This window comes from Phaethon aethereus, assembly GCF_964289735.1.
Source record: "Phaethon aethereus genome assembly, chromosome: 2".
NCBI classification, from domain to species: domain Eukaryota; kingdom Metazoa; phylum Chordata; class Aves; order Phaethontiformes; family Phaethontidae; genus Phaethon; species Phaethon aethereus.
Genome location: NC_138582.1, coordinates 107835099 through 107857716, shown reverse-complemented (window position 1 = coordinate 107857716; position 22618 = coordinate 107835099). Strand labels below are relative to the sequence as shown.

At 41.5% G+C, this 22618-nt stretch overlaps 2 protein-coding genes across 2 annotated transcripts; both read left to right on the top strand.

Moving 5' to 3' along the window:
* Window positions 1–1667: 1667 nt before the first annotated feature.
* CCDC201 (coiled-coil domain containing 201) lies at window positions 1668–3631 on the top strand (the record flags this gene model as incomplete). The annotated part of the gene is made up of 2 exons (XM_082015513.1): window positions 1668–2216; window positions 3152–3631. 2 exons carry the CDS (start codon window positions 1668–1670, stop codon window positions 3236–3238), a joined length of 636 nt encoding a protein of 211 aa, XP_081871639.1. The 3' UTR covers window positions 3239–3631.
* A 13494-nt stretch (window positions 3632–17125) lies between these two features.
* Window positions 17126–22335, top strand: IGFBP1 (insulin like growth factor binding protein 1; the record flags this gene model as incomplete). The annotated part of the gene is made up of 4 exons (XM_082014693.1): window positions 17126–17504; window positions 19058–19236; window positions 20911–21039; window positions 22204–22335. 4 exons carry the CDS (start codon window positions 17126–17128, stop codon window positions 22333–22335), a joined length of 819 nt encoding a protein of 272 aa, XP_081870819.1.
* Between the last annotated feature and the right edge of the window lie 283 nt (window positions 22336–22618).

Sequence of the window (22618 nt, the reverse complement as noted above, 5' to 3'; positions counted from 1 at the left end):
TTAAAACTGGAAAGCTGACCAGAAAAAGTTTGTTGCTTTTATCTATGTATGTCTAAAGCACAGAAAAGTGTGAAAGAAAAAAATTTTGTTTTTTCAGAGATTTTGGTTGAAAACATTCTTCAAAACCTAACTTTAAATTAAAAAATAGCTTTTAATCAACCATCTAAACTTTAATGAGTGAGGGGAAGGCATCAAAATATATAGCTGAGGATAGGCTTGGGGGGTCTTGTAAACTCTTTCTTATTCCCCCTTTAAGTTTAATCATGTAAGCTTCTATGATAAAGACTAAGGGAAGTCAATCTGGTTGAAAAGGAAAGGAAAAAGGCAGTGTCTTTTAGTAGTAGAGTTCCCACTCAGCAGTAGGTTGAGTGCTGCTTATAATGTATTACACAGGCTAGCAGTGCTAAGGAATGAGAGGAGAAATGGGTGCCCAAACAAAAGTGATAACGGTGTTTTCTCACCACCACCCCCCTGAGGAAAAAAAACAAACCACAAAACACTTGACTCTTGCTGTACTAAAGAGTCAGCACTCTACCTCTTGCCTCCTGTTTTTTAGAAACACAAAGTGGATATGAAACTCTGCTGAAACTGAGACCCAACACAGGTGCAAGACGTTGACAAGGAATGGAGAACTAATGCTTTTTACTTCAGCAAACATATCTCCCTGTCCTCCTGTGGCCCCCTTCATCACTGTGTGTCTCCCCCACCCCCTCCAAACCCTGCCAAGGCCTTTGATCTATAGGGCTTAGAATATGGGCACTTAAAACATATTGCCCCCTAGGTGAGCTTCATGCAATCAACCTGCGTGAAATATCTGAAATGCCTCATGAAAGCAAAGAGTTCAACAGTTACTAGAAGTACTTAACTGCTTATCTAATTAAGATATTTATCTTAACTATATTTTAAACTGGATATATTTATCTGGGGCTCCTCCATGTGTAAGAAGTTCCTTTTTGTTGGGGGTTGGCAAATGGGTAGGGGAAATGCTACTAACCAAAACAACCTTGCCATTGTTGTAAATTCAGCTGAAAACAGACTTGCATGTAACATAGCTCGTTTAGGATTGGCAGAAGAAGTAAGCCAAATGTCAGTAAGTAGGAGGGGATGAGAGGTTTGTGAGCCTCCATTTAAGAAAGTAAGAGAAACAAAATGGCAATTGGCACAGGTGATGGTTGCTTGAATCCGTAACTTCTCCGTATGTCTCTAGAGCACTTGAATTTTTGCTACACTATGATAATACCTCTGGCATGTAACAGTTTTCATTTACCTACCCAGTGTTAGCAGCTGCAACCCCAGAAGTATATTATTTGTATACTCTGAAGGACAAAACACTGTCTTAATGATGTTAAAGTTAATAAGACCTTTAAAAAAAATTCTAGCATATGTGGAGCTCCACGTACAGAGGGCTGGGACCAGGAGTAAGTGTTGTATGTGTGACAAGTTGTCTTCTAATGTTCTGTTTTCAACCTGTCTCTTACAAACCCTTGAAGAACACTGATCTATACAAAGGATAAGTTCTACATAAAGACAGAATGCAGACATGAAAATAGGAACACCTTGGATTTGTTTTTGCAGCAGCTGAACACCTCACATGGCATCTCTTGCTATGTGAGCAATGACACAATTTTCCCTTCTTATTTTCTTAGGGCAATAAACCTGACTTCAAGATGTCAGAGGAAGAAGATTCCTTTCTGAATGTTAAAAGGTCTCTGAAAAAGAGACTGGTGAAACACAGCACTCCAGTGGACTCAATGCTTTCAAGAACAATGCCATCTCTTACAGATCTGACAAATCAGTCAATCAAGGACCAAGTTGGCAACGAAAGAGTTTATGGATCTCCAATGCCAAAATCAAATCAAAGTAGATCATTAGCTCAAGTATCATTAGTACACGTTGAAGCATATATCCCTCATATGTCCCCAAAAAGGCTTTCAACAGTGTTTGACTCACAAGAATTAAACAAAGACATAAGCCAAAGCTCTCGGGCTGTCTTTTCCAGAAGGAGGCTTTCCACAGTGTTGGCTTCTGATGAATCAAATGAAGAGACAAATGACACGATTCTCCCAAATGTGGAAACTCAAGCTCCTACTAAAGCATCTGTGGGGGCTGCAGTAACTCCCAAGAGTGGACCATCATGGCTTGTTACTGGAATACCAGGGATAAAAGATGCCCTGACAGTAAAAACCAGAAAGAAGAAAATTGATAAAGCTCTTGTGGTAATTTTTTTCCCTTACCTATGAACTAGCTAAGCACACTAAGCTATACAACTTCTTACCAATGCTGAATATATACAGCTCTTCCTAGTAATATGAGAATATTTTAGTTATGGAACATCTCCACAACTTTACCAGTGAGAACATATGTTTATGAATTCAGTCATAACCTGCTTGACTCTGTGGTATCATTCCTAATCACAAACTGGATGGGATACAGTCTTACAAACCAGTACTTGCATCAGCTTGTGAACTTGCATGACTAGTTGTGTACACTACTACAAAAGTATGGGTTTTGTAATGTATCTTTCTTTAAGAGAAACTTAAGAATGGGAAGAAATTGGTGATTTAAATTCTCAAGTTTCTTCATGTTGTCAATTTAACTAAAACTGGAGAAACAAATAATCTACTTTTTTCCTTGTTTAATCCAAATCATAGAGGCTTATAAAAAGAATGCCAATCACTGTAAACAGGGTCTTGTGTGCAGTCCTTCAATTAGTGTAGTGTTTCCTGAGGAAATCTTAAATTAGTAGACCTTATGCGGGACTTTATTTCTCTGTTCTGTGGAGCGTGAGAACTCAATTTCCTGGAACTTTGATTACTTGCAAGGGCCCTGTGGAAAGCCCACAGAAACGATAGGGAGGCAGTAGAGTTAGATTCTGAAGGCTGTCATGTCAGTGTGAAGCCATCAAATTCTTTTCTGTTTTGTTTTTTTTTTTCCCCTGTACCATAATATTCATGGGTGTGTTGGAAACATGGGAAAACTTGCCCACTCTAGGAGTAAAGGCTTCTGAGCTTAAAACAAATAGAAAACTTCAGCCAAAATCCAGCTGAGTTCATAATGCCTTTGCGTGTGTGTTTGTTTTTTGTTGTTGTTTTTTTAAAGCAGGTGACATCTGAAGGGATTGGGTTGACTAAATATTTTGTTCTCTATACAGAGAAAGAAACAAAGAGAATGGGTGCTTCGTCAACTTAGAAACATTGAAGAAGCAACTGAATATGAACTGACGATTGAAGAAGCTTGATTGAACTACCTATGGAATTAGTGCACATCCTTCTTGTGGGAATAGCTGGTTCAAATAAATCATACACCTGACTATAGTACCTCTTAGATGTTCTCTTTCCTCCCCAAATGTTCTTTTTTTTGTTGTTTGTTTGTTGTGTGGTTCTTTTTTGCTTCTTAAATCCAGGAGGAGTCAGTTCTAAATTAAGTGCTTCTACATGAGAGCCAATGTTAATTTGTAATGACTGAAGGTCTGGAACAAAGAAGGAAGGGAAAACTTTGTGTAAGAATCATTCTTCATCCTTCTGCAGCTCTTCCTGACCATACTCCTTTGTGTACCATTCAAATTTCTAGAGCTGCTGTTGTTCCTTAGGTGACAAAGTCCTAGTGGCCACATAGAGTGCAATCCTGTTTAGCAAAAAGAGAATCTCCTCATCTAAAGAGTAATCAAAACTGATGCAATCAGGAATGTTTTTGCTGCTAGCTGGGGAGATGAGGAAATAGTGAGAGGCACCAAGGAAGGGAGGCTGGCTGGCCTTTACAGATTACTAATTAATGACAGTTTGTTTTGAAGTTTTGGCCCAAAATTAGTTTTTCCCCAGCTCTGGATTGTAAATGCACCTCACTGTTGTGTTGGACGTCCTTAACTGTCAGCTGTGTGCTTTGAGGGGTATGGGTTTTCCAGTTTTCTCTGGAGCTGCTGCATGGGGAGGAAGAAGGGTGTCTCCCTGAGAGCTGTATTGGCAAAGTGGCAATTTAGCTCACATCAGCTTTTTCTGAAGCACCAGTCAAGAATTGATGCAAAAAGCGTAATGCTCATGTTAGTTGTTACTGATGTCTGTTATTTAATCTTTAGGCAGTTTAACGCTTCCAAGTGATCTATGGGGTGTCAGCAGCAGGGACCCAGAATAGGTTTACCATGTGCACACACATATCCCTGCACTTGTAACTTTCCTGGCTATACTGGTTTTGCAGCCTGTCCCAGGCACTACCTAATTACCCCAAAGAGGAGAGGTCCTGTTCAAAAGAAGCTGCAAATTAAGGATGGAGGCAAAGAAAGCTTTTGTATTTCTTTCTTACATGCTGATACTTGTAATATTTCATGTCCAAGATGGCAGAGAAGCAGAAACATGTCCCAAGCCAGCATTATGAGACAGGTTAACCAACAGCAGCTGTGTTATGCTCAAAAAAGGAGGAGTGGAGTTGTAGTTTCACAAGTTCTCAGGATTTAAAAGGGGTTAGGATGTTTCCTGAAGTGTAACTCTTCAGAATTTCTCAGGAGAACAGCCTTGTCCTCAGACCTGGCTTTTTGTGGTAGCCAGGTAGTGGGATGATGTTGCCCTTCAGGTCACCAGCCAAGGCATGCTCATTTGGTTAGACATTTAGATAATGTTCTGGTATTTGTTTGTGTTACCCAGGCTGCTTGTCTGGCCTCCACAGGTTCCTCTGGCAACTAGGGAGCTCCTGGCTGATGTAGACCCCAAGCTGCTTTTGAGATAAATTAGGCATGGTTGCAGATGTGCTGCTATTCCCCTTGAGCTTGCAGACATTTGATCAGCATCTATGATTTGTGCCAGGAGCTGAACTAAGATCAGGCAAGTGCAAGGTTAGCGTAAAACCCTCCTCTCCCCCTGGGACAAGCACAGATTAGTCTGGCCACGTGACTGAATGCTTAAGTCAAATGACCCAGTTCTGTCTCTTCTTTATTTGTACCTTCCCAGATAGCCAGTTCCACTTGTTCCTTCTTCAAGCTTTTCATCCTTGTCTCAGAAAGTCTTCATATTGCTTCTGCTTTCCTCTTTCCCAATCATTCCTCAAAGTCATTCTGGCTCCTGCCTGAGCCCATCTAGTTCCTTGGTCTTCAAATGTCTAAAGTATTCTCCAATCTGGCTTTTAGTGGCTTCCTTCCTTGTAAGAAGCAGAAGGCTTCTGTCTTCCATACCAGCTCTTCACTGCTGGATTCCTTGCCCATCTGATACCCTCTGATATCTGATGTCAGTCTTCTGCCAAAACTCAGACTCAGCTGTCATACTCCTAAGTGCCTTCGTGTATTTAGGTTGATGCCCTCCATGATGCTAGGCCAAGTGGAAAGGTCATTAAAGGCCAATTGGACCAAGTTCCTGCCCTTAGCAAGCCAGGGATGTAGTTGCTGGGAAAGTCCTTCTCAGCTTCAGGGTTTCAGCCTGTTTTAGGCTTCATCAAATGCAAGAGGAACCTGGGGATATATGGCTGCTTAACAACTAAGAAGTCTTTGGGTTTGTGTCAAGTGCAATGCAAAACTTTCTAAGATTCAGAATAGTAAATGTTGGGAAAGTTTTCCAAAAGACAAGGCTGGTGTCCTGCCAGATTCATGGAACTAGTTTGTGCCAATAAAATCCCAGAGATTTTCCTTAGTGGAGGGAAAAAAATTGCCCAGAATGGTAACACAGAATTGACTTTGACTGGGTCTTTGCAAGTCCTGAAGCTGTATCAGCCAGAGAGATGCACAAAACTAAGAGCTTTCAGGCTTTTGGAAACCACTTCTATTTCCTCTCTGTGGAATGTTTAAAAGAAATACAAAATAATGTACAACATTTATCTCGCAGTAATTTAGGTCCTCATGAATTTGCAAAAGTCACAATATTGCTCTGATAGCCTTTCATGAGAAAATATTAGCAGAATTAATTGGTGCTTCAGTGGTTTTCTGAAATGTCTCTGACACTCTACATCAACAGTATTATTGTTAATTATAGGTTAGAATACCAAGGGACTTCAACTAGACCTATATAGCACTAAATTACATGTTATCCCCCAGTAAACGATGTTCCCAAACAAAGGCTTGTCTCTAATTTTTAAAAGCCAGGATGTTAGGGAATATGAAACTACATATATTAAACTACACCTGCAAAGCTACACTGCTAGTATTGTACTTCATATGTAAGTATATCCACTGGGGCAAAATGAAAAAAAAAATAATTAGCCTTTCTTTTGTTTACAGGGTTTGCACTTTCATTTGTTTCTCCAGTAGACTTCCAAGTCTACTAGAGTTTAATGTTTATGTTTAATAAGGCTAGTTTTCTGTTATAGTATACACATATACTTTGAAAATAATAGGCTTTGAGAGGCACTAGTAGAATGCAGTTTCAATGTTGTTTAATGTTCATCCTCTAGTGGCAACAATGGCAAATTACTGTTTGGTTAGCAACTCTCTTGATATGCAGAGTTTATTTATGCATATTTATATTCCAATATCACCACTGTGAAAAAACAGAGTTCAGCACCTCCAAAAAATAGGCCTCTCTAATTATTAGTGACCTTAAGTATGGATTGCAGGTGCTGAGGCTGGAAAAGATTAAGGACTACAGGCACCGGATTCTTATGAGAAGATAACCCCCAAGACATCATGTTTTGTAAAATAAAAACATGGATGAATGTGAATCAGAGTTGCAACAGGTTGTTGAGCCTTGCTCTTGTACTGGCTGAACATGTTTATAAATTCAGAACAGCCTGCCCACTGAGGGTGCTCTTTTAGGGCAGTATTTTTCCTTTAGGAGCTAAGCTATGACCTTGACCTAGGGAATTGTTTTCAGTACACCTGTCTCTGAATGAATATTACACAATCTACCTGCTGATGGTGACTAAGCATGATGTTGGATGGAGAAGAACAAAAACAATACCAAGAACAGAGGGAAGAGACAAAAATGCCTTCACTCTGGGTTTAGGAGCTCAGCCTTGTTCCCAGTGAAGCAATGGTAACACTCCTGTTGGCAGAGATGGGAGTGCTTCTGCCCAGCTGCAGTGCTTCTGCAGGAGGTCAGATTGAAGAGAAAAATGTTTAGCACACACATTTAACATATTTCAGATTTAAATAGCAGAGAACTGGTAACTAAGTTACTTCTTCACTGATCATAGCTGAACAATTTTAGGATAACTAGGAAAAGTGAAAAACTCTTAAATAAAAACAGATTTTTTTTTCTCTCAATCACAATATAGTTATACTACTGCTATTGACAAAACCTCGAGTAATAAATTGCACAGAAGTGTCACTGACCTGTACTCTGGTGTATTTTATTCTATAAGACATATAAGCACAAAAACCTCCCTTAGCTCCATCTGTCATTGCAATCCATAATGCCTATTAGAACAGCTCACTCAACACTTCTGACTTATTAGAAAAAAAATGAACAAACATACTGAAGTTAACTGAGCCTAGCAGCACCTAGAAAAGTTGGACCAGCTGAAGCTATTGGGTAATATTTTCAAATGTTATTAAAAACTAGACCTAGGCACAGATCCTAGGACCTCACCTCGGATGTAGTCCCTCCCCAGAAAATCTCTGATATGCTGCTCAGTCCTTGTACTGCTATGTAGGTACCTAATGTCTTTATGCAATTAAATTTTGTTTGATAGTACAGTCAGTCCCAGTGGGCATGCAAACCTTGTAGAGCTTGACAGAAGCTCCTAGTTGCCAGACTCCTGTCTGTGCCCATGCATGTGATTTCACAGAACTTTACACCAGTCCCACCCCTCCACCCTGAAATGGGACATGTGTGCAGGAGATGCGTAGCAGACACCAGTCAGACAGGAAGTATCACAGAATCACAGAATCACTAAGGTTGGAAAGGACCTTCAAGATCATCAAGTCCAACCATTAACCCAATGCCACCATGTCCCCTAAACCATGTCCTGAAGTGCCACATCCACATGTTTTTAGAATACTTCCAGTGATGGTGACTCCACCACCTCCTTGGGCAGCCTGTTCCAATGTTTGACCATTCTCTCTGTAAAGACATTTTTCCTAATATCCAATCTAAACCTCCCCTGGCACAACTTGAGGCCATTTCCTCTCTTCCTATCACTAGTTACTTGGGAGAAGAGACCAACACCTATGTTGCACCAGCCCCCTTTCAGGTGGTTGTAAAGAGCGATAAAGTCTCCCCCCAGCCTCCTCTTCTCCAGACTGAACAACCCCAGTTCTCTCAGCCGCTCCTCATAAGACTTGTGCTCCAGACACCTCACCAGCTTCGTTGCCCTTCTCTGGACACGCTCAAGCACTTCAGCATCCTTCTTGTAGTGAGGGGCCCAAAACTGAGCACAGTATTTGAGGTGTGGCCTCACCAGGGACGAGTACAGGGGCACGATCACTTCCCTACTCCTGCTGGCCACACCATTTCTGATACAGGCCAGGATGCTGTTGGCCGCCTTGACCACCTTGGCACATTGCTGGCTCATATTCAGCCAGCTGTCAACCAGCACCCCCAGGTCCCTTTCCGACAGGCTGCTCTCTAGCCACTCCACCCCAAGCCTGTAGCGTTGCATGGCGTTGTTGTGACCCAAGTGCAGGACCCTGCACTTGGCCTTATTAAACCTCATACAGTTGTCCTCTGTCCATCGATCCAGCCTGTCCAGATCCCTCTGCAGAGCCCTCCTACCCTCCAGCAGATCAACATTCCCACCCAACTTGGTGTCATCTGCAAACTTACTGAGGGAGCACTTGATCCCCTCATCCAGATCATTGATAAAGATATATTGAACAAGACCGGCCCCAGAACCGAGCCCTGGGGAACACCGCTTGTGACCGGCTGCCAGCTGGATTTAACGCCATTCACCACAACTCTCTGGGCTTGGCCATCCAGCCAGTTCTTTATCCAGCGAAAAGTAAACCTGTCTAAGCCACAAGCCGCCAGTTTCTCCAAGAGAATGCTGTGGGACACGCTGTCAAAGACTTTACTAAAGTCCAGGCAGACAACATCCACAGCCTTTCCCTCCATCCACTAGGCGGGTCACCTGGCCATAGAAGGAGATCAGGTTGGTCAAGCAGGACCTGCCTTTCATGAACCCTTGCTGGCTGGGCCTGATCCCTGGGTTGTTCTGCACATGCCCTGTGAGCGCCCTCCAGATGAACCGCTCCATAATCTTCCCCACTACCAAGGTCAGGCTGACAGGCGTGTAGTTCCCAGGATCCTCCTTCCGGCCTTTCTTGTAGATGGGTGTCACGTCAGCAAGCCTCCAGTCTTCTGGGACCTCCCCTGTTAACCAGGACTGCTGATAAATGATGGAGAGTGGCTTGGCAAACTCCTCCGCCAGCTCCTTCAGTACTTCTGGGGGGGGATCCCATCAGGCCCCATAGACTTGTGGGTGTCCAGGTGTCTTAACAGGTCCTTAACTGCTTCCTCCTGGATTATGGGGGCGTTATTGCGCTCTCCATCCCTGTTTTCCAGCTCAGGGGGATGAATACCCAGCGGATACCTGGACTGGCTATTAAAGACTGAGGCAAAGAAGGCATTAAGTACCTCAGCCTTGTCCTCATCCTTGGAGACAATGTTCCCTGCCATATCCAGTAAGGGATGGAGATTCTCCTTGCCTCTCTTTTTGTTGTTAATATATTTGTAGAAGCATTTTTTATTATCCTTTATGACTGTGGCCAGACTGAGCTCTAGCTGGGCTTTTGCCTTTCTAATTTTGTCCCTGCTTGACCTAACGAGATCCTTGTACTCATAATAAGTATAAGATATATATAAGATAAGTATACTTATTTGTCCACAGGATAAAACTCTGGAAAGTAAGAAACTGCATTTCAAATCCAATTCTCATCTGAGATAGGACCTTGAAACCAGGCATCCTAGGTCACAAGGCAGTAATCACCATCTCTAGACTTACTGTGCACTCAGGGCTTTTACGTGTTACCTGTCAAAGTTGTTCTACTTTGCCTAAGTGTTCATTAAAAAAGAAGATTGAACTTGCATCATAGGTCAGTGACTCACTGTCTTGCATCTGTGGTGTTTTATTTCTTGGGGGGGGTTGTGAGGTATTTTTCTTTTTAATTCATATTTATTGAAGAAATGGAAAGAAGGGAAAAACACCTATCATTACTCCCAGGGAGTGAAAAAAGAAAGAAAAAAATCATATCTTTTCTGCTTATTACTCTTTGCTGCCATTATGATCCCTTTTGTTGTCCTCTGTTTCATCCTTTTGGCCTTTTCTAACTCTACATATCCTTTTCTAACTGGCTTCTGCTTTCAGTTCTTCATGTCATTGCAGGTTTTGTCCCCTGTAGTGACCCCTCTTCTACTGGCAGATACCGTAAGCCTCCTAAAGCTTACATCTTACATTTCCTCCTAAAAAGGAGATGCCAGTAAAATGGGTTTCAAAGTATACTTCCCAACCAAGAGAGCACCAATCAATTTATTGCATCATACAGCACACAATTAAATCAAACTGGTGCTGTGTGAGGGTATTCATACAAAGGAGATGGGTGCTTTGCCACTTGTTGCTCCTCTCTAAGAAAAAAAACCACACAAAAATCCCGAACATGCACAAACCATAGCTCAACAACAGCAACAGTCTTTGCCACCATGGGAAGGAAGCCATTACAATTAGACAGAAGGCTTACAATTGCAGTCAAAAACTTTTAATTACAACACGTATGCTAATGTGGATACGTGTTATAATCGTAACTGTGCTAGAGGAAAGAAAGAAGGGGTACAACTGGGATGGTGGTGAAAGTAGTGCTGTTTGACATCCTGAATGCCCCCGGCTAGCTGACAAAAAGTCCACTGAGACGATAGGATTGGAAATCACACTACAAAGGTTATGATGCAAGCATACAAATCAATAGGGTATCCTGACCTTGAGTAGTATACTCAGTAGCAGGTGGGGGTTTTTTGGCCACAGCTGGGTGATGATAAAAATTTATTAGAAGAAAACAAAACACAGAGAAAAGCTCCTACATGAGACCGGCAAAATGAAAAGACTATGATGATTACATTTGGAGAAAAGATGAATAAGGCAAGCAAAAACACAATAGCAGACTCATGACATCTAAAAGGTCACTTAGCCATTCCAGTTTCTCAGAACGCAAAATCAGTGGAGTTAAAGGAAAATAAGACTAGAAGTGAGACCTTAAAAGGTGTAATTTTTTGCATATCCTTGTTAAGCCTGCAGAACATGTTTTCACTAGATTATAGATATCTTTGAGACAGAGAAAATTATTAAATCAGAGGGGGAAAAAGCGCTATATATGAAAACATAGAAAATTAGAATAAAAAGATGGTGGTGTTGGGGGAGTTGTTTTTTTTTTGTCATGTTGACCATGTCATGGTCAACCAGTCACTGATCATAATAACAGCAGCAACAACAAAAACAAAATTAAAGTCTTACTTTTATAGTTATATATATAAGCATTTCTACAACAGCTCAGTTAATCAGATTTCATGAGAGAAAAGCTTTTGAAACGTCTAATAATTTTTCTCTGTGTCTGTCAGTTTTTACAACTGACCCATCATCACCAAGCTGTGGGTCACTAGAAGTTTTATTCTTTTTCATGTGGCTTTGCTACATTAGGCAAATTCACATTGATTTACTGAATGCAGTCAAATTCCTATTTGTAAAGAGAGGCACTCTGCTTTCATCTGTAACAAAGTGCCTTGACAATCTAATCTTGGCTTTTTGCTTTTTTTCATTATACATTAATTATATTGATTTTTTTTTAATCCAGTAACTCTGTGTGATCTCTGTGTTTGATGGCAGAGATTATTTATACAGTAGGTCAGGCAAATAATCGTGTGGCATTCAATCTTATCTCCAGTGTGATTTTGATATAATAACAGGTTGCATTAACCCCTTCACTTCTCTATTTGCAAACTGTGTTCTCCTTCAAGGAACCTTGAAACTGATGAAGCTTGAAACAAGTAGAGTTAGCAGCTTCAGTTTTCTCCAAAATGCTTGCTGAGATATATTTGCCCAAGAGCAGGTGCCACACAGGGCAACCTGCCTGAACGAGGTTGTTGTGTCTTACAGTTACTTTGTCTTCATGCTGTTCTCCTACCTCTTCCCACAGAAAGCAAGCCCTGCCTGCCTCACACAAAAAGGTTCTGTGGTCCCAAGCAGAGGCCAGAACCGTCTTTGTTTCTCTGGACAGTGTGAACTTCCCTCACTGTGGATCCCCTGCAAAGAGTTTGAAATAGTAGATACAAGTAGATTAAGGCTGCAGTGAGCATCAAAAGCTTTCACCCTTGATAACTATCCAACACTAATTCAAGGGTCGTGGTGTTTGAATAGCTCAAGCAATCCTGAATGTCAGCAGCAGCTTACTTGATTTCAGTTCTCTGTGCAAGCCTCAAGCTCTCTAAAACTGACTGAAGCCACAGAGTCCAGTCTCTCATCCTCTGGGGAAACAGTTGAGGCTCTGAAACCTGAAAAAAAGTACTTTTGGTATTACTAGCAACAATATAATAATAGCAATGATATTGCTGAAATTGGTAATGTCCCACGACAAAAGGCAGGGACAGATTGCTTGACAAAAGCAGCTGGACAAACTGTTTTATTTTTGTAAGAATCAGTGCAGAAGTAAATAACCTAAATGTGGAAAATTCTCCCTACGGCATGTGGAAAGGTTTGTTCCTGGAAAGCCATGTATTAATTTGGAGAGGAAAGGGGAGTTTCATGTGCATCCTGGCATTTAACCCATGTGACAGACCCAGACATTAAGGTAAGCAGTAGCCTTCTGTTACTGTCTCAAACTGTCCTCCACATCCTTTTCTTTTATCAGTGTGAGATAGCAACCGCTTAAGAAAGTGGTGAAGGCTGGAGTCTCATGTCATCAGTGCCCACAGCCCTCAGGACTGCAGTAAAGGGCACGTAACTTTGTTGGTGGTGCTCTTTTCTGCTTCTGGGCCCAGAGAGACACAATGGCTGAAGAATACAAAGAGATTTAAACAGGTGATGCTAGTTTAGGTGCCTGGAGCCAATGCTAAAGAGATCATTTACATTTTTCAAAGTCCCTGCTAAGCTATAGTTCACTCTGGGTAGGCAATGAAAAGCTTTTATTTCCATGTCTGTCTGGTCCCAGGGAATATCCCTACCTGGGGTTAGTAATGCTGACTACAGCAGAAGGGGTGGAGAAGGGTTTTTATATTAACTCTCCACACAGGAACTCACGCTCTGCAGCATGCTTTCACCTTTACCTCTTGTCAAAATGTTTCTGGATTATTCTTCCAGCTAGAGAAACTCACACTTGTTGCCTTTAGAATGACTAAGGGACTTTAACCTGTCTTGCCAGAAGAGCACAATAGTTCTTAGAAAATAATTATCTGGCTAGTATATGAATGCACAACATCGTGAACAGAGTTTCACTCAGTGCCTAAACACTTTGGGTGCCACCAAAGAAATAAATTACTTTTTCCTATCTTTTTTTGAACTTGATGACCCATGATTTGATGCAGAAAGTCCATAGCCTTCCCTAGCTAGAATTGCCATAAGACAGCCTCTCACTTTTCTTCTTTCACTAGAGTTTCTGCAATTTTAGTTTTAAGTATTTCTAAAATATTTTCCACATTCTAGCAAAATTAATTGCTGGCAAAAAAAAAAAAAAAATAGCAAAAGTCAGTCTGCAGAAGTTAGAGAATATTAGTGCAACACAAACTTGGAACACCTCATTATCTGCATCCAGAATCTAATCCTAAAAGTCATGCTTACCCAATCAGAATAGAAAAATAATACCAAATGACATATATGTTATTGCCACAAAGTGACAACAATCAATAAATGCTTAAATCAAATTATTAATCAATAATCTAAGCACTATCAATTACTGGGATAAAAATTTCCTAATAATCCATAGAGATAAAATAAAGCATTTTTAATAGGGGATAAATGACAGAGAAGGGACTAGGCTTTTTGTATATTTCTATCATAGCCTTTTCTCTTCATATGCTTGATGCCATATAGAAATATATATGTGTGTGTATATCACATGGATATAAGCTTATATATATAAACAATTCAGGATTACTTTCTTACCTAAAGAAAACTAATAAAGATATTCCACTGATTGTTTTGGGGTTTTTTAAATATATCTGGAGAAGCAGTGTGAGTAGGAAATCATTTGGCAAGTCACTTGAATTTTTGGTGATTAAAGATCATTTGTATACAAGTTTATATAAAACTTTATGTTCTACGAGTCACTCCATGTGGCTTTAAATAAAAAAAAATACCAACCTTTATTTAACATGCAAAATGAGGTCATTGGCTAAGAATCATTGAGAAACCAATAGGAAAAGTGTTCTAGAAAAGTAACCTTTGCCTAAGATTCATGTGGTGTCTTTTGACAAGTCATTCAGATCAGGGGACAACATCTGGAACACCTAAAAATTGCCATCAAAAGTTTTCAGTAAATACAACTTTACATCATGGGTGTTTTTAACCTCCTGACTCTTACCTGTTGTGTTCTTTAAAGCAATGTCAGGGTCAGAGATGGAGATTGGTAGATGAGTTGTAGTATTACATCAAACAAAGCCTACATTAACATATACACTACTTTCACTTCATTGATGTCCCATGACCTGTACAAATGCATTGCCTTGTTGATTGATACTGCCCTAAGTTATCATAACCTGTTTTAATGTATGTTCATTACATTTATATAAATGAAATATGAAGGGACTGATCTTTATGCATTTACCTTTTGTGCAGAAGAACATATGCTCATAAAGTCTGCTTTAGCAGAGTTTTAGGTTTCCTCAGTTTGATTGTACAAAAGACAGCAAGGGAAAAAAGGCTGGGCCATCACTTAGAGTTGACCTGCAATCGTAGAGGAAAAAAAACCAAAACCACCTTCAAAATGTTTTATAATGGTGGGGGTTTTTTTTAATCTTTTGTTTATTGTACAATGTAAACTGAAAAAAGTCTGGCTTCTAAAAGGCTACCAGTTGTTAGGAATTTCCTGGGCAGTTCAGATACTGCCAGCTGCCCGACAGGAAGGAAAAATATGCCAAAGACCTGAAAACGTGATGGTGCTTTGGAAGAATGAGATTCTTCTGAAACTAGTGGAAGTTAATGTGACATAGGCCTGTACGTCAGACAAACAGCTCTGTTCTTGCATTAAGTGTCTGTCTTTATCTAGTTACTTAAAAATGATTGTTGGCAAGTTAAAAAATCCTTTTAAAAAACATTTCATGTGTATCATTAAAAGCTATTTCCTCTTAGTTCACCTCTTTTTTTTTTAAAGCCAGAAAAAACTGCAGGCAGGACTGTAGCAGTCACTGACTGTAGCAGTCATTCTGGAGTGCAGTCATTCCAGGGGCAAGTAGCTTATGTTAAGCAGTCAGTAGTAGAATGATCCTCAATTCTATTCATACAAAGTTATCTAACACAGCAGAGAGACATACATAGATAAGTGAATGAATACATGCATACACATACACAAATGCTTATGACCTCTTTGGGTCTGTCATTTTACAACTGGGTCTACTTTTCATTTGTAATTTTGTTCATGTTCCATCATGAAGGGTACTTTGTTTTGCATTGTTTTATTTTCCTCTTTGAGGGAGGAAAGAAGACATATTTCTGTATATTTTTCACTTCACATTGAATGCTAAGAGAATGATGATTTTCTAAGCTGTACAAGAGAAAATTAGAAATGAAAGGGGGAAAAGAGCATTAGAGCTTGAAAACTCGAATTGCGATATTCTGCAGAAATTGTCGTGCCCTGGATTTTCAGCCAAAATTTGCTCCTACTCAGACATATGAAGTCCTCAGAATTCCCTTAAAATCTGTAAAATTAGTTTTGTTTAAAATGCTTAAAAATACTCGTGAGTTTTAAAGGCCAATTTTTGTGTATCCAGATAGAGATCCCTAAAACAACCTGAATTTTGTAAAAAAAAAAAAAATCAGATGAAGTAGTGAAGTGAAGTAAATGAAGTGTTTGTAAACAATGAGAATACTTTTCAGAACTGAGTCTGAGTTATAAATATAGAGGTTTAAAAATTCACATTATAAATAAAACCTTTGGCATCAATACCAGGAAGAGTGAATAATAGAATGTTAAACAATGCTCTGTCATTCTGCTTCTCTTTCTTTCACACAAATGATGTATTTACAAAAGAGGAGAACAAAACGCAAAAAAACCCCAACCAAACAAAAATCATGCTACATTAGATGACTGGACAGTGGAATTTGCTATTTCAAGCTCAGTGCATACTGCAAATACCAAGATAAAATAATCTGTTCAGCACAGTGAAGTCTGAATACTTTTGCTTTTATTGTAGCAAAGAGATTTTTTTTCCCCAAAGTGATATACAAGGAGATGCAGAGGGTAATGGGACAGACAGAAAAGCCAATATCTCATTTATTTCTGTACTGTTTGACAAACACTGGTTTCCCTCAAGTGAGGACTGATACTTGTCCCAGCAGCAGTAGCAAAACTGGGCCCAGACGTGAGAGATCCCTCCAGCTTTGGCTGCGCAGCCCCTCCCAGAGGTTACTGCAAGGACTCCTACGTGCATGTGTGCAGCGGTTACAGGATCCTGATGACTTTATTACCCTTGGGGCCTCCTCTTTGGTATGTCAGTGTCCTCCTAACCTGTAGCCACATGACAAAAATTAAACAAGGGTTTGTTGCATTTGTTGCTGTGGAAATGCGAAGTCAGTTGGTTCAGTTTCAATGGGATTCCCCTCCTCCCCTTCATTTTCCCGCATGCCCCCTTTTTTTAAAAACATTTACATTTTAATCAAATATCAGGAACAGGGGACAGGAGAAATTTGTGACAGGCAAAAGGGGAGGGGATACCTCCCACTCATCCATTCCCCTCTGCCCGTTTCCCCTCCACCCCCGCCACATTTTTCCTTGTTAACTGTGCTAGGACAGAGAGGTGGGGGTGAGGGAATAAAAGCATTCCTGCATGTCTGGAGGAAAGAAAAAAGATAAAGTGGGAAAGTGAAAGGGGAGGGGAAGAGTGGTCAGGGACTTGAACTGCCAGTGAAATGATGCTTCTCCTGCCCTCCTGTTCAGATAATAGTTAACTCGGGGTTAAAGATTAATAGCCAGGCAAAACACTGTATAAATGGCGCCGGCGAGCTGAATATATGTAAACTGCCTCCTGCTCCTCAGCCTGCTGAGCTACCCTCTCTGTGGTCCCTCCTCATCAGCGACATGAGTAGCCTGCGGTCTCTGCTGCGCCGCTGCTGGCTGCCGTCCCTGCTGCTGCCGGCGCTACTGGGCCCCCGCCTCGCCGCCGGGGTGGCCGTGCAGCCCATGCACTGCGCCCCGTGCACCCAGGAGAAGATCGCCCTCTGCGCGCCCGTCGCGCCCGGCTGCCCGGAGGCGGCCCGGCAGCCCGGCTGCGGCTGCTGCCGGACCTGCGCCCTCGGGCCGGGGCAGCAGTGCGGGGTCTACACGGCCCGCTGCCGACAGGGGCTCCGCTGCCACGTCCCCGCGGGAGAGCCCCGTCCCCTCTCCGCCCTCATCCAGGGGCAAGGGACGTGCCTGCCCGCCAGCGAGGCCGGAGGGATGCGCGCGGCGGAGCCGGCAGGTACTGCGCGATCGCGTCCCCGCGTCGCGCCGCCAGGCCGGGGAGCTGCGCGACGGGGCGTTGCGGCAGAGACCTCGTCGAAGGGAATGAGGGCCCGGCGGGCGGGATGCGCCTAGGCCCGTGAAGGCTCTGCGGACACTGGGCATCAGGAGCTTAGAAAAATGAGCAAAGTTAGGCAGGCGTTTGAAAAATAGGGAAGCCGGACTGCATTTTCCAGGAAAACGTGCTCTGACCTGTGCAAGGTGAGATGCATCCTGGCACGTAGCCACGAGATGTTTGCAGCAGGCAGTTGCACCACAGGCAACAAGCAGGAAAACCCTAAAGCTTAGTAATGGGACAGTGCAGAATAATCAGAATAAGGTTTCTGAGAAGCTATAGACAGTTTTCCTTTAGTAGTAAGCAGTAACCAGAGGAGGACGAATGTTTTCTAGACTTTGTTTATGTCCGTCTCCAAAAGTCATGATAGAGATTGAGAAGGCCTAAACAGGCTTTGTGTCTGGCTTCATTTCAGGGATAAAGCGTATCTGAAGCAGTGCAGTGCTAGCCAAACTATCTTTGAGCAAAAAAAATGTATCAAGCATCTTCTTATGCCGTATGATGACCAGGAACGTCTTCAGTGTTATTTCATTATTTTACAAACTATTTTTTTTTCCCCATCATTACTACTATGTTCATTCAGTGGTGATTAAGGTAACTCAGTAGCATTATAAAAATAATTGTTGTTGATTTTATTCTTTCCTTGGTTTTATACTTTCTTTCTCAATTTTCCACCTCCCTTTTTTCTTAAACATTGTCAAAGGGAAAAACGGGTGTTATTTAGTCCATTGGATGATTGCTAACAGCCTTGATCCAACAAGTTATTTAGACACGTCAAACTTTTATCCCATGATGAGACCCTGCAATTGCAAAGAGGTTCTGTTGCTTCCAGTGGGAGAGTTCTTACATGCTGAGGTAGGCACTGGCATGCAGGCCATGATCAGGCAGATCCAAACAGTTTCTGCCATTCCCTGGCTATTTGATCCACTGCAGACCAGCATGAGCTACTGATGACTCCTGTGAATTGATACCCCTTCTTATATGTGAGGCAAGCCACGGAACAAAGTACAGGATGCCATGGGATCAAGTCTTGACCAGTTCCTCTCCTGAATAAAAACTGAAGCAAATCATGCTGACAAAAATCTAAATTCATTACAAATTTAACTCCAGTCTTTCCTCATTTAGCAATCTCTACAACCCACTGTGGTCAAGAAAGTTTCTTAATTTCTAACAGACTGGCTGCAGTTTCATCTTGGGATTAGAGTGATTTCAAAGGATCATAAAATAACCAACTTGTTAAGAGTTGTTATGCATCCTCATATGAATTTATGACAAAAGTTTAATTTGCTGTGCTGCACACATAATTTATTACTCCTGCGAGAGCTACTGTAATGGATCTATCGTAGATATTACTTTTTTGTTGTTGTTGTTGATTCTTCTTTTTCTTTACCTTTTTTACTTGGAGAAATAAATGTAAAAATTCACTGAAGATGTTTACCTCTAATATTCCTTTTCAGACTCTATCGAACCTGAGGATATGCCTTTGGAAAGCACTGAAATGACACAGGATCAGCTGTTGAACTATCAGTTGATGTTTCCCATAGGCCAGGACAAATCCATCCCCTGGAATGCCATCACTGCCTATGAAAACATGAAAGCAAAGAGAATATCTGAACTCCAGAAATGGAAAGAGCAGGTGGGTTTTCTTTGCAAACCTTTGAGACACCATTTCAGTAGATGCTATTGATTCAGAATACAAAATGAAAATGTGCACGAGATCCTAGCAGCAACGCTGGGATGTCAGTATTTCAGGCAGCCAGCAAACAGACTTTTGGAATGCCTTCATCAGATGCTTGAGGAACAGGCAAAACAGCAGAAGTGATAAAAACAGGTGTGCATCAGATATGTCCTACATAGACTCCATGCAAAGGCTGAATGTTTTTCTGCACTTACTATCAGATTATAACATGGGCCCTTAATATCCAGGGGCCCGTATTAAAATCTTGGACTCCTTTTGTGTTTTAGCTAAAAAATAAAAGGCATTTGTCACTGGTCCAATGCTCATTGAAATAAAAAGGACTTCTTACATACAGTTATTGATGAAACACAAATACTAAAAACCAAAACGTGTTTCTTTCAGATGACAAGGAAACGCTGTTAAGTAGATGCATGTAAAAAGACAGAAAACTTAGCAATTAAACTAAGCTTTTGCCTTCGACACTGCAAAGTCCCTGCGAAGTGAGTAATGGGGGTGGGAGGTCTTTGCGAGCAGGTCCGTGTTCCACTTGAGGGCACCATAGAGCCACCGTTAGACCAGTCTCGGGCAGCCAGCACATCCGCAGCGCTGAGCTGAATTAGAATTGGGCACCACAGAAGCCCGGTTTTGTAATGGTCACCGGCAAAATGAAAAAAAGAAAAAAGGCAAAAACCTACTAAGCACCACCCCACCCTAGGAAGCCTCATTCCACATCCAGAACAGGACTTAATCACTGATTTAGTTTGAACTATTATACATAAATGCTGTTGATACCAGTTCTGATTTTTAGGCTTCTGCTTTTCACACCCAGAGCCACAAATAAGCCCATTGACTTGAACAGGACCACTTATGTGAGGGGCTGACACGGGGAGGTCTTGCAAAAGCAGAGGGTATGATCATTTTTACTCTAAAGTAAAAATATTTGTTCAGTTACTTCTCCTCCCCTTTCACTCATTTAAACACATTCGGTACTAAATACATGGCAATTGTGACTTTGAAAAAGTGAATGAGCAAATTGCGAAAATAGTGAATATTGCAAAACAGTTCTTCATCCCCAGTTCCAGGCACTTTGGGTTGGTTCTCAGCGCCATAGGGGTGCTCTCTATTCTGCTTTGGCAGCAGCTCTGTCCTGTACAAAAGATAACAAACATTCAGATGTTTGTTCTTGCACCATCTATATATGTCTTACACCTATTCTCCATACATCAACAGAACACAGGGCCATGGCAACCCAGAAAACGTGGCTAGTCTCACGTACACCAGCCTCCTAACGTGCACCTCCCCATAATAGGAGAGATTGTACCCTCTGAGCAGTAATGTGTTTACTTAGTACAGGTTAAATTTCCTTGTGTGGCAATTTAAGGACTTAAATCCTCAAGTTTCTGAAGACAGAAAATACCTCAAAGAATAAAAACAAAGGCCTAAATGCAACACCAGGGTTTTCTGGCTGTGCTGCTCCTGAAACTAGTAAAAACTATAGGCAAAGCAGCCTGGTACAGTTTATATGACTAACAAGTATTTTCAGCTTTTTGCTAGCTTTATACTGATAACTTTTTGTTTAGCTGGATTCTTTGTGATTTTAATATTGAAAAATTTTGCATGGTATTTCTGCAGGGACCTTGTCAGAAGGAGCTCTACAGAGCCCTATATAAACTGGCAAAGACTCAGCAGAGAAGTGGAGGGGAGATTTACAAATTCTACTTGCCCAACTGCAACAAGAATGGATTTTACCACAGCAAGCAGGTACGTGCCTTTTCCCCTGTCTGCTCCCAGCAGTGCTGTGACTAGCCTGACACAGCCAACCCTTTCATAGCCCTTTGCTCCCAAATTCACCGGTTTGCAGCTGCTGGAAAAGCAGGTTGTGAAAACAGGGATACTTAGTAGTGGGAGCAGATGGTTTGTCTTTCTCTTAAAAGTGAGCCACATGCTGTGGGCTGACAGCAATAGAGGCAGGAGTGTTTTCCATTCACGGAACAGGTGCACGCAAGGCCTTTTCCAAAATCTTTTAACCCTCTCTGCTCCCAGGCCAAATCAAGCTCTGTGTACCTAATTTGTTAGCCTATTTCCAGTTGACATTAATTCATAATATCCCCCATACTGCCTGGAAAGCTCATGGAATATATAATAACCACTACGGAGAAAGGAGGTGCTCAGCTCCCAGGCAGTGAAAAACTCACACAGGCAGTGAAAAAACTTGCTGGAGCAAAATTAGCCTTCTGAAAGTAGAACAAAATGATTTGTGCTGCCTATGGATTATGCTATATGCTCATTTCCATTATAGCCTCAAAAAAAGCTGTTGCGAGTTATACTGGAGTAATCTGCAAACCTAACTAAAGCTCCAGACCTCAAGTCACACCCTTGTAACCACAGGTCATGCACACAAATTTAGTAGGTCTGCATAAACCTGTGTCACCAAGACTCCTTGTTTTTGGGCATGGCACCACTGTGTGACTCACAAACATTGTGACCTGGGATCTAATCAGGCACAAACAGAAATCTTTTTAATCCCCTCCCTAAGAAAAAACCCATCCTATTTGCCTCCTTGTGTGAAGAGCCAGACCATCCAGTCATTGCTCTGGCCCTACCAGCTTGTATATTCTGCCTTCCCTACATCGGTTTCTCATGCTGGAAGATATTGCTGTTTTATACTGATGTTTACCAAGGAGTGGACAAACTGTTTTAAATCGGAAGTTGCTGTTGTGGTAGCTGAGCTTGGGTCATGGCTCCCTAACCAAGCGTGTTGGTTATGGGTTCTGTCAGAGCGGGTACCACCTCATTCACACCAAGCCTGTGCACAGCAGGTCCCCGCCTTCTGATCCTAGTTCTGTCCAATACCTCTACTTGCAGTATTTAATGTTCTGCTCACAGTTACTTATTATGGGTTTTGGTTTGCTAATAATATTCTAGTGTGAAACTTCATTGGATGGAGAGTCTGCTGGATGCTGGTGTGTCTATCCAAAAAATGGAAGAAGAATTCCTGGATCTCCAGAAATGAAAGGAGACCCTGAATGCCAACAGTATCTCACCTCACAAGAGTAAAACTACATACAGTCATTCACACCAAGTTTTCTGTGGGGCCTGATCTAGTCAGGAGGCATTTCAGTCAGGACATGTTTCAGTAAGGTAGTTTTGTACACCTGATTTTCATCATATGAGTAAACTCATGAAATAGCTTTTTTACTGCAATCAGAGTACTCAGATGGTTGAGTGACAGATATGAGCAATTGCAAGATCAAGTCCTACAATCTTGTATATTTTGTTTGTATAATATTATAGATACCCTCATATGTAAAGCTGTTGAATTATTTATTTCACAGTATGT